At 35.5% G+C, this 12,828-nt stretch overlaps 1 protein-coding gene across 1 annotated transcript; it reads right to left on the bottom strand.

Annotated features, from left to right (window-relative positions):
• Positions 1 to 3,895: 3,895 nt before the first annotated feature.
• LOC145063787 (uncharacterized) lies at positions 3,896 to 4,654 on the bottom strand. The gene has a single exon (XM_079011368.1). It carries the CDS (start codon positions 4,652 to 4,654, stop codon positions 3,896 to 3,898), a length of 759 nt encoding a protein of 252 aa, XP_078867494.1.
• Positions 4,655 to 12,828: the final 8,174 nt, after the last annotated feature.

Genomic DNA, 12,828 nt, shown 5'->3' with positions numbered 1-12,828 from the left:
AGGCTTTCCAAGATCAATTCCAATGGTTTGAAGTGAATTGTTTACTTCAACAATTCAAAGGTATGTAACCCTAACTTGGTATTTTTGATTATATTAGGGTTCTTGTAAGTTTTGTTGTTCATTGTATGTTACACTAGTACATAAAGCATTTAATAGTGCAGTGAAAACGATTAATTAGTGCGGTTATTAAACCCCATAAATAAATATAGCATCAAAAAACATCTCATTTAATGATGTAGTTTTTAAAAAGCGCACCAAAAAATCATAGCAACATCACCAAAAAAACAAATAGTTATACCCATTTAATTCGCACCATCAAAATGCACCGCACCTTTAAATCAAATAAATGCACCAATAAAAACAATATTTTGGTTTTGAACTAAATGTGTCGATAATTGCAATAAAAGCGGTTTAATGCTATATTTCCAAATTCTTGACTTCTCTATCTGCATTAAGATATCAACAAGGTAAACAAGTTCATACTCATCAAAAAAAACTTTCATATATCAACAAGGTAAACAAGTTCATACCCATCAAGCATAATTTCCATATATCAACAAGGTGAACAAGTTCATACCCATAAAACATAACTTTCATATTCTGATTCTATTTCCAAATATACTGTCACCAAAATAACATAAAATATATGTCCAAAAAATAGCAATTGACTTATGAGGGAAGTAAAATATATTATCCTTCAAGATTTTCTAGAACTCGGCAATACCATGCACGAAAGCCATTCTCTCCTAGCTTCCTCGAATTTATTGGTCCAACTCCCAGAATTGTCAACAAATTTGAATATGATCGGATTGGGTCATTTTGATCCTTTTTGCAAAACTCTGACCAAAACGAAATGAACTCATGAGAAAAGGTCAAAAAAAACCTTTAAAATTCAGTTAATTATTTGTATGAACTACAAGTGACTTCTTGCAAAACCCTCCTTCTAACTTTACCGAAAAATCCAAAAATCTAATTGAAAAGTAAAGATTGAGTTTCATTATCCTTCAATTCAACCAAATGTATGTAGTAAAAACAAGAGAAAAAAATTAGAGATTAATTAACCAATCAACATGATCACTCCAAACCATGAATTCCTTCAAAAAGAAAAGCAAAATTGAAATTAATACAAAATGATGGAAGTGATGAATAGAGAAAAAATGTTGCAGCTAATATAGAAAAGAGGTGTTCAAACAGTGGTGGTCTTTAATGTGCAGTTGTTACAAGTGTATCACTACAAATTACTTGGCAATGAATTTCTGGTAGAAATGGCTTCAAGAATGGCTTGAAGACCTGATGGGAAATGGTTGAAGAATGAATTAAAAAATGATCACACTCATTGTTAAGAATGTTGTTATTTTTTAAGAATTATACTTGTTATCCTTTCAAAATGTTTGTTATTATTCAATGAATCACAATCATACAATGTAATTATTTGGTATATTATTAGTTCAATAATTTATTTTGTGTAATCTTTTAAAATGTATTTACTAGTTTATGGTTGGCATTCTGTCATTCTGACAGAATAAAATAAAAAAATATATTTACTAGTTTATGGTTAAAATTCTATCATTCTGACAGAATAAAATCGGATTTTTAATTTTAAATTAATTTAAAATATTCTGATTTTTAAAAATATAGGAATTAATTATCCCTAAAAATCCAAAATTTTCATTTTTTTAATATAGGTTAATTGACTAAAATGCCCTTATGCTCAAATTTGTGTGATTATATGGTACATGTTATTCCATTCTACTATCATAGACCCTCAAATCATGACCTTTGATTATATTCCTTCCAATGGTCCAGATCTGAGCATTCTGGCACACAATAGTTATTAGAAACAAAATAACCTAATCCTATATATATATATATATATATATATATATATATATATATATATATATATATATATATAAAGCATGGATAATGTACAAGGCATTCACTGTACAAAGTCTTAAAATAAAGACTTTATGTTCTGTTACTATGCACAAGGGATCTTGCATTCGTCTCCGACTTTCAATGTCAATCATAATGGGTTTTATAGGTTATAAAATACATATACATGGAGAAAAATCACTTAACATATATATATATATATATATATATATATATATATATATATATATATATAGAGAGAGAGAGAGAGAGAGAAAGCTAAATTCAAATGTTTCTCACATCTATTGTGTGCTAGAATGCACCAATAAGAATCTAGTAAAAATTATATGTATATTAAATGTCAACAATAATATTCTTTCAGAATGAATGTGTATCTTGAAGAATGAGAGTGTATTAGAGTGAGAGTGTATTCTAGTAGAATACACTCTCATTCTTTATATTCCATGCAACTTTATTGTATTTTAAGTGAGTGGGTCCCGAAACAAAAAAATGATCTCATACATTAAATCTAGATTCGAATTCATTCTGAAAGAATGTTATTACTGATATTAATGACGAATTTAATTAGTTTCCATAAAAAGAGAATTATAATTATGGATATCATTTAATATACATACAATTATGGAAATCATTTAATATCTATCTTTTTTAATTAAATAATTATTTAATTTTACTAAATTTCTATTGGTGCATTTCTAAAACACAATAAATGTAAGAAACAAATTAACATAACCCTATATATATATATATATATATATATATATATATATATATATATATATATATAGGACGGTTTAAATGAGAACAGTAAATAAAGTGAGAACACTATTTTATGTTATTATTTTGCTATGAATTTTGTATATAAAACTTTATGACATTATTCATCAACAAATATATGAACAATCACATTTTAATATTGTAACATCTCGTTTAAAATATAATAATTAAATAATAACCCGGGACCCCGAGAAGTAATTCTAATTATTATTTAATATTATAATAATCCAAAACCAAATAATAATTAGTGGGGTGTTGGTTTATGGAAGCCAAATGGCAAGATTTGAATCTCCAGGGGTTAAATTGTAATTTGGGACTTAATTTGTAAAGATTTTCATTAGTCAAGGGGTGTTTGGTATCATTTGGATTTAAATTGAAAAGGGTTTGTAGAGGGAGGGGCTGTTTGGTAAATTCAGACTTAATTGTAAAGATTGTCAGAACCCAGGGTATGATTGGTAACTTTGTGTTCTTATTGTGAAAAGATTTTAAAAAGGCAGGGACTAAAGGAGTATGTTTTTGGGACTTAAACGGAAAGGCTTTCTTATGGAAAGGGACTAAATGTGTAATATATATATGTTTGAAGATGGACACGGGTGAACCCGTCACCCTATTTAGCCTTCATATAAATATTTCCTAACCCTCATGCAACCTAACCCTAACCCTAATATCATGTACCGGCTGCCACTCTCCCTCCAACCTCCCTCCAGCCGTCACCACCCCTCTTCTATCTCTTAACCCCGACGCCACCACCATGTCGCCTGTTCCGATCAAGCAAGACCAACGATGAAATCCTCTATGACCGGAGGAACTGAAGACCACCGGGGGCTAACGGACGATCCTCCTGCAGTCGGGTCCTTACCAATGTTGGAAATCAGGCCCTCAACTCCCTCTCAAACAATGCATAATGTATTGTTTAATTACGTATGAAAATAAGATGAAGAGAAAGAGTAGTTGTAAATCATACGGCTGCATATATTTCCAGAAAAATAAAAGGCTTTTATAGCCTACATAACCTAATGGAGCTAAACAAACTAAACTCAACTAAGCCCACGTTCCCTAATTTTAATCATCCATTAACAGGGCCCCAAATACTCGTTCCTAACATGACCTATTCTACCTAGTTATTTGACTCACAAAATAAAAACAAATACTAAAATAAACTAAAAACATATGTCAAGATTAAAACCTACATTCACCCCCTTAATCTTGACTCGTTTCTTCATCAAAGCAGTGCCGGTTCTTCCTCTTGGAGCAAGTTTGCTTCTCTGTTGTTGTCTTTGTCATCCCACTTCGTGCACTCATAACTAAAGTGCCCAAAGTCTCCACAATTAAAGCACCGAAATCCACTTTTATCACCTCGACCTCTTCCTCTTCCTCGGCCTCTTCCACCGCTTTCAAAGTTTCTTCCACGTCCTCTTCCATGTCCATTACTTTCACCATGTTTTTGTTCACTCGCCATCATCAGTTGATCATGATCTTCTTCCTTTTCTTCAAGGCTTTGAAGCCTTTCTTCATAAGCTTTAACCCTTCCAACCGCTTCTTCAAATGTCATAGTTTCTAGATCGGAATATTGTTCAATGGGAGCTACAATGGGTAAATACTTCTTTGGAACCGAATTGAAAAATTTTCTTACAATCACCTCCTCCTCAAGAGTTGAACCAAGACTTTTGAATTTGGCAGCAATACCACTTATTTTGCCCGAAAAGTCATTGATTGACTCATTGTCCTTCATCTTCAGCGTCTCCAATTCGTTTCTCAAAGTTTGTAGCCTTGCTTTTTGCACCCGTTCGGCTCCTATATAACGGACCTTGATTGATTCCCACACTTCTTTGGCACTTTGGTGTTTAGCAACCTGCAAGAGAACATTTTCCGGTAGAGTTTGAAAAATTATACCTTTAGTGGTATAACTTTTCTTCTCTTCAACCACATCTTTGGTTATAGCATCCCAATGTCCATATGCCCTTAACACAGTTTCAATCATAATAGACCAAGTGGTGTAGTTAGTTTCTGTTAATTTTGGGCATTGAAATGGTACCACTACTAGAAAAATAGCCTTTTACGACGTGCAATCTACGACACTCAGTGATTTATGTTACGCAAAAGGGAGTGATATTAAAAAAGTGTCGTCTCTTCAAAAAATTTAAGGATTTATGTCACGCATTATTGTGTGCCCTTAGATTAGTGTCTCATGTAAAAAAAAAAAAAAAAAAAAAAAACACGGAGGGCACTTTATCTAAAATGTGCGCCCTCTGTGAATGTCGCTTTATGTTTTACTCAAAACGCGCGTTCTTGAAAGGGGGAAATGAAATCCCCAAAAGTTAAAATCCCGCCTATTCCATGTGAAAAATTAAAACCCGCTCCTCTTCGTCTTCCTCTCTCTCTCTCTCTCTCTCTCTCTCTCTCTCTCTTTCTCCCTCTAACCTAAAAAGGCAACCTGCGATTTCATAGAGATTGTTATTAAGATATAAGAAGAAAAGAAGAAGACAAGCAAGGATAATACTACTAAATTCCACAAAATTGCAGGGACTAGGGCTTTTTTTTCAAGAACGGAAACACTTGGTGCTCTCTGGCCTCTACAACAATCGATCGATGATCTCGCCTCACCTCGTCGGCAACATCTTTGCTCACTTCTCCTTCAACGAACTTAGGGGTATTTTCCTCCGGTGACCTCGGGCTCATGTGACCTCTTCAGAGACTGCTCAAATTTCCACACCCTAGCCCGACTAAGATATGCTATGTTTATTCTCTATTCCTAATGTTTTTGTTCTTCTATTTCTTTAATCTCTCCTCTATTCATATCTTTGATTTCGATTTTGGATCTTCTCATCTTCTCCTGTGAAAACCCTAACTGAAAAACTATGCAGGTTTCAATGGCGATTTCCTCATCATTCCACGGTCCTCACTTCTACTCTCTAAGCATCTCAGGTATGCTTTGTTCCTTCTCCTTTATTTTAATTCTTCTTGTTTGATTTCTTAGGTGCATTAGGGTTCGGATGTTTCACCTTTTCCTAAACCAAAATTCCATTTATTCAAGATACAATCTTCCGTGCTAAATTATATTAATTCAGTGACATATGTCGGTTAGGTTTTCACAAGCTGAAATTTTAGGAATCGAAGATGGGTAGTTACAGTGATAATGAAGATGAATTTTTTGACGCCCGTGAGGCGTTTGCTTCAATGTCTGACTCAGGCTGCGATTGCTCACCAGAAGACCGTTCTACCTCTGGATTCGACTATGATTATTGGGTTGGGAATCTGGAAAAGGGGTTAGTGAACCATATGATGTTGTACATCACGCTACATAGCAACTTTAAGGGCATTTAAGGTATTATACTACTTATGTACTCACAGTATGGGTTGAAACCTGTAACTTTACTTGAAAGAGTTTTCTTACAAACACACAAAAGAGCTTGGTTACACGTATACACCTCTTATTTCAAGTTGAAACAAATCTATCTATCCCCCCCCCTCTCCTCCACGCACAAATGGTTGAATAGGTACCAGAGTGTGGAGTTCTAATGTAGTGTGTGGAAGAACTAACAACAATGAAGGTCAGTTTTATAACACATGCAAATGAAGGTCAGTTTTATAACATATTTTCTTTATTTCAGCTTTTATGATTGATTTCATTTCATTATCTTTTAATCATTTGTATTAATTTTCAGATATCTAATACACCATATAACAGGTTGTGAGCATATAACAGGTCTTAGATCTCAGGCAGGTTCGTGAGCATATAACAGGTCTCAGGCAGTGGGTTGGCCAGGTCAGAATCTGCATTTTACTTTATGGAGTTATGCTTGTTTGGTGTTTGTTTTTGAATCTCTCATTTTATACAGAGCAAAGAAAAAGTAGAAAAGATTTAAGCTCTGAAACACTCGATGAGTGAGAACTCGTGTCAACTATGTGTAGTTGAAAAGCTGAGTTTTGAACCCCCGCCTATAAAATGCCTAAAATGCCCCTAATCTCCCTTTATTTGTTGACTTTCCCATGTTGCCCTTATCTATCATATATGGCAGAAGTTGATGCATAACAATACCCTACCCCAAAAGAACCACCTTGTCCTCAAGGTGGATAGAATTAATGCATGACACCCAAATTCTCTCAGGTGGCCTCTTCTTCTTGCCATCAGTCTTACCATGATCTGCAACCACCACACCAATCACCATATATATTCCACCCACTTGTTCCATTGCATCCATGATCAACTTAACAGCTTCATCAGTCTTGCCATTCTCATGAATAATCAAACATGGGGGCAAATAATGGAAACTAGAACCATCATCCTTCTTAAACTTGACTAAAGCCTTAGCAATACCCCATCCCAAAATATGCACCTTGCCCTCAAGGTGAAAGGAAATAACGTAAGGCACAGTTATGAATTCTTCCCAAGTAACTTCCGATATAAGCTTGCCCTTCCATTGTATAATGACTTCTATTTGACTCTCTTTTGATTCTGTAACCTCACTACAGCTACCCTCCTCCATAAATCCAGAGTGAGAAGTTCTCCCCGGTGCAGAATTCCTCTCATTAGATATCACCACAACTTCTCCATCTTTCTTGTTTTCAGCAATCTTGCTGAACATTTCAATGTGTTTCTTCTTGATAACTTGCAGAATCTTGTTCCGGTGTAGCCTTTCATGGGAATTGTTGACTGGTAAGTCATAGGAATCCACAACATTCCCCAAGGGACCAAGATATTTTTGCATCAGCTCATTGCAGTCGTTCATAATAAACACCCTTCTCATGTGCGACTTGGTGGTGTGCATCTTCTTGCTTGTGTCAAAAGGATCAAACATAGCTCTCTTTAGAACAACTAACTTCCCCTCCTTGCAATATCCATGAATAAAATGATTGTAAGTAATTGAATTAGGCTTCACGTTTATTGATATAAGCCAATTGAGTAACTCTCTAACTAGAATAGTCTTTTTAAGCTTACACAAGATCTGAATCTTGATATTGTACATTCCAAGGGCTATAGGAACTTCATGCTTCATCATTTCGAGCACTTTCCCATCTCCCTCAAAATTTTCTTCTTTGTAACACCCAATACAACCGTCACGTAGCAACCATAAACTACCATCATGTAAACATGCATCAATTTCTTCAGGGACTTTAGTAGCAATTACTCTCGTAATTTCTTGTAGTGTAACAACTACATCAGGAGTAGCCTTGTAATGAACCTGCCTGGATAGAGAAAAATCATTCAACCAAGCAGGATCGGATAGTTTAACAAAACTAACTTGTGGGTTTTGCATCCATATTAGAGCATTAATCCCCATTGCACCAACATAAACGCATTCACCTGACATAGTTGTACGCACCTCCTCCATCAATGGTGCCAATGGACTTGATATTGTACTGTTGTTATCTTCATGTTGAGACTTATGTTCTTCCTGATCATCATTTTCAGCAATTGTATTAACATCATTTTCAGCAAAGATTGCACATCCAGTGGCATCTTCTTCACTTACCAAGGCATGATGGTTAATATCTTGTTATTTGAAGGTGAAATAATTGTTTCCAATGATATAATGATGATTTTTTATGGTTGGCTTTATCAGGTGGTAATTTATGGTAGGGATCCAAATTGGGGGCGGATAGCCTGTGCTGCAGGGTATGCGGGGATTTGTTTTGACTGAAATGCCCTTAGAATAGCACTTGGAGATATTCTACATATGTAAGGATGCCAACCACTTCCATTTGATAGGTAACAGTAACACCATACATGATACATGATACATGATACATGATACATGATACATGATAATTGAAATACTGAAAATTCGGGAGTGTTCCAGGTTAGCAGCTGGTAATTACCTGAAAGAGGCTGGTGATGCTCATGGCACTGTCAAAATTCAAATATCCACAGGTAACTTTATTAGTAAGTCATTTTTTCTGCATTAAATCAAAAAGAAACTTGTGTTATTTATTTGTTTATTTTGGGTGGAACATGAACAGGGTAACTTTTTGTTTTACGACACGAATTGTTATTTGTAGTTGAACAATTCAGACGGAAGGGAACAGAGGAAGAATATGTGGACGAGGGGGATTATGAACAAAAGCTGCATTCAACTACAAATAAAAAAATCGGTATAATTTATACTTTTGTGTGGTACATGTTTTTTTTTAACATCAGTCATGGATATGTTACCTGAAGTAAGACCTCTTAATCCTAAAATTTATCTGTATGAGACAAGTCTTGAGCAATTAAGAGCTGAAAGTTGTAATAAACTCAAAGTAAAATCTTACTATTATGAAACTCTTTTGGTTAAACCTACCTTATTGACCTGTAGTTGATTACACATTAATTTAATTATGCAGGTTTTGAAGTTTTTGATGGAAAAGAATAGTGTTAATGCTCTTCATAGAAAAGTATGTTGGTATTTTAGGAAATTTGGCTAATAATTTAGTTAATTATGTAAAAACTGTTGGAATGTTACATTTGTCTACTATTGGAATGATTATTTGATGTATTAGATTTGTCTACTATTAGAATGATTATTTGTATGACATTAATTTTTGTGAAATGTATTGTATTTTTTGTATATGGTATTTTATTTTCTATTATGAGACATGAAATACAAATTTAATTTGAAAATAAGTAAATCTATAAATAATTTTTTTTAAAAAAAAAATTAAAATTACGATACGCAAAAATGTGTGTCGTCTTCATTTATGACATGACCTTTCTTGACAGGGGCTTCCTTGATTCTCATTGCGTGTCATAAACACGCGCGTCGTAAGGTTACGACACGCAAATGCGTGTCGTCTTCCTTTATGACAGGGCCTTCCTTGATACGCATTGCGTGTCATAACCGCACGTCGTAAATGCGCATCGTCTCTCTTTATGACAGGGCCTTCCTTGACGCGCATTTGCGCGTCGTCTGAGCGTTTTACGACGCGCAATGAGTGTCGTAAAAGGCTGTTTTTCTAGTAGTGTACAGCAGTACCTTGAACTACAATCTCTTTTGAACCCCCTTGGTTTGATCCTCCTGCCATTCTTCTTTCTTTTGCAAGTAATTTGGTAAAAAGAGTTGTACCTTTCTGTTTCTTTCTTTCTCAGGTAGACAACAACGGGTTGTCACAATCTTCTTTCTTCTTTCTTTCTTTCTTTCTTTCCTTCTTTCTTTCTATCTTCTTTCTTCTTTCTTTCTTCTTTTTTCTTTCTTCTTTCTTCTTTCTTCTTTCTTTCTTCTTTCTTCTTTCTTCACACTAGTTTTGTTGCTGTGCAGCCGATCCTCAAACCTTCATGCGATTTACATGTAATCGCCCACCTCCTTCTTCTAATCGAGCCTAGGCTCTAATATCAAATGTTAGAAATCAGGCCCTCAACTCCCTCTCAAACAATGCACATTGTATTGTTTAATTACGTATGAAAATAAGATGAAGAGAAAGAGTAGTTGTAACTCATACGGCTGCATATATTTCCAGAAAAATAAAAGGCTTTTATAGCCTACATAACCTAATGGAGCTAAACAAACTAAACTCAACTAAGCCCACATTCCCTAATTTTAATCATCCATTAACAGGGCCCCAAATACTCATTCTTAACATGACCTATTCTACCTAGTTATTTGACTCACAAAATAAAAACAAATACTAAAATAAACTAAAAACATATGTCAAGATTAAAACCTACAACCACTAGCCGCTGTTGTGCCGTCGTTGTTGACGACGGAGCTGTCGACGAGGTCAGCAAACCGTCGTCTCTTCGATGTTGCTGCTGTTGTACTCAGTGGGTTCGAACCACCTTCTTCCCTCTTCACTTCCCTCCCGATGGCTGCCTCACTACTATCGTTTGGATGCTGACGCCCTCTGGCCACCACATGCCACGGTGGAATGGTAGTTGAGTTCATGGAATCGTGAAGTTATCACCGCTGCTATCCGTTTCTTGTGTTGCCGCCTTCGCCACCCACCTCAGTGGGTGTTGGGTTTATTTTCCGAGAAAAAAGGGACTTGTTTGCGTGTTGTGGGTTGTGTCCGTGATGGTAGAAGGTCGTCGGAGTGCCCCTTGGCCAGAGATCTGAAGAAAGACCACCGCCACCACCGCAGGGTGGTGGCTGCCACCACGAACAACCGCTTGCCGCCATTAGGTGGCTATGTTTGTGTGTGTATATTTTTATTAGTTGTGTGTGTGTATTTTTTTAGATTGTAATGTAAGTTGTAATAAGTTGTATTTTTTTATTAGCTTGCCACCGGCCGCCGTGTCGGGTGGCGGTGTGCTTTGCCTTGTTGTGTTGATTCGGTTGGGATGATTGAAACCCTAATGTGCCCAATGAAGCCCTAATGCGCTTAGTGAAACCTTAATGGGCCTAGTGGAATCATAATGGGCCTAATGAACCCTAGTTGGTCAAAGGACCTAGTTATTGGGCCTATTTGGCTAATATGGGTTGAAACCCTAATTAGGGTTTGGAAAACCATAATGCCATGAAACCCTAATTTAGGACTTATCGGGACCGCATCAGAATTATTTAATGAACTTAAAATATTAAATTATAATCATTGGCAAATTAACCTAGGACAATATTGGACTTAATGGATTAAGTCCTTAATGGAATAAGTCCTTAATAGGTTAATTAGGAACACTTAATCCTGATTGTCATTTCATGTGAAAACCCTAATTTAACTTGGGCCTTCCTATTGGGCCTTAGTGATTGGACTATTGATGGGCTATCCAAGAACAAGTAAATGGACCAAAATAATTGTATGGATTTTAGGATGAGGCCCATGTGAGAGTCTTGGGCCCAATTTGGAAAACTGGGCCATAGATGGGCCATAATTGGGCCTTTATGATTACGTGATATTGGGCCATGGGAATTAGATTAGAATAATTGGATGAGCCCTAAGGAAAGACCATGTAGAGGTCTGGGCCCAATTTGGAAAGTTGGGCCATATGTTGGGCTTTGGCCTATTATATGACTATTGGGCTTTTGTAGTGTGAGTTGGACCTTGGGCTTGGAACCCAATTATTAATTGGGTATTGTTTGATGTTGACAGTTAGGGGATCTGTCAACCAGCAGCTGGAGTTTTATCTGCAGGACTTCAGCGGTGCTAGGTGAGTTATCCTTGCTATACTAAGGGGTCTAAGGCACCAAGTTCGGCCCATTGGATTTGATATCTAGTAGTTATTGATATGTTGAGTATGAGTTAGTGATGTATGCCAGTTGATATGCTAGACTGGTAGATCTGTAGGACTACCTGTGTTACTACCTGATTACTTGTATGCGTATTAGTTATGTTATATGTTGATATGTTATGTGGGTTGGGTTGAGGTTGTACTGCTTCGTGCAGTAGCCAACAAACCCTAGGAGCATTCTAGATACGAGCTGTGGGCCCGGTAAGCAATCCAGACTCGTACTGTGGGCTCGGTAGCATTCTAGATACGAGTTGTGGGCCTGGTAGGCAATCCAGACTCGTATTGTGGGCTTGGTGGCAATCCAGATGTGAGTTGTGGGCCCGGTAGGCAATCCAGACTTACACTGTGAGCCCAGGGGTAATCCAGTCTGTAAAGCTGTGGACCCATTAAATGTTGTTCAGTTTGTTATGTTATGATATTGCTGATATTGTTATGTGGACTATATGTGTATTGGTATTTTGGGGGTAACTCACTAAGCTTTGTGTTTACGGTTTCAGTTTATTGTTTCAAGTGCTTCAGATGACTTGGCAAGGCGAATGCGAGACCGTACACATCCTCGTGTTTTGGACTTATGGTTTTTTAGATACTCTGATATTAAACTATTTTGAAAATACTTTGTAATAATTAATGGCTTTTGGATGTTTGAAAAAGTTTTAAATTGGCTTGATTTTTATGGGTGTTACAAATATTCACATTAAAATTTTGTATATGCAATATTATGACATTATTCATCAATGAATACATCAACAATCACACATTAATATTTACATTGAAATTTACTAAATTACTACACATATGTAAATTTTTTAGTAGAATAACAACATACAATTGAATATATGAATACTTATATGTTAACATTTACATTATAATTACTACATTACTATACTCATTATATTTAAAACAGAATAATAGCATAAAATGATGTTCTCACATTCTCATTTTATTTAGTGTTTTCATTTGAACTTAACATTATTTATATATATATATATATATATATATATATATATATATATATA

This window comes from Lactuca serriola, chromosome 7 (assembly GCF_051521515.1).
Source record: "Lactuca serriola cultivar US96UC23 chromosome 7, Lser_US96UC23_V15, whole genome shotgun sequence".
NCBI lineage: Eukaryota > Viridiplantae > Streptophyta > Magnoliopsida > Asterales > Asteraceae > Lactuca > Lactuca serriola.
This window is presented reverse-complemented; position numbering and strand designations above follow the sequence as displayed.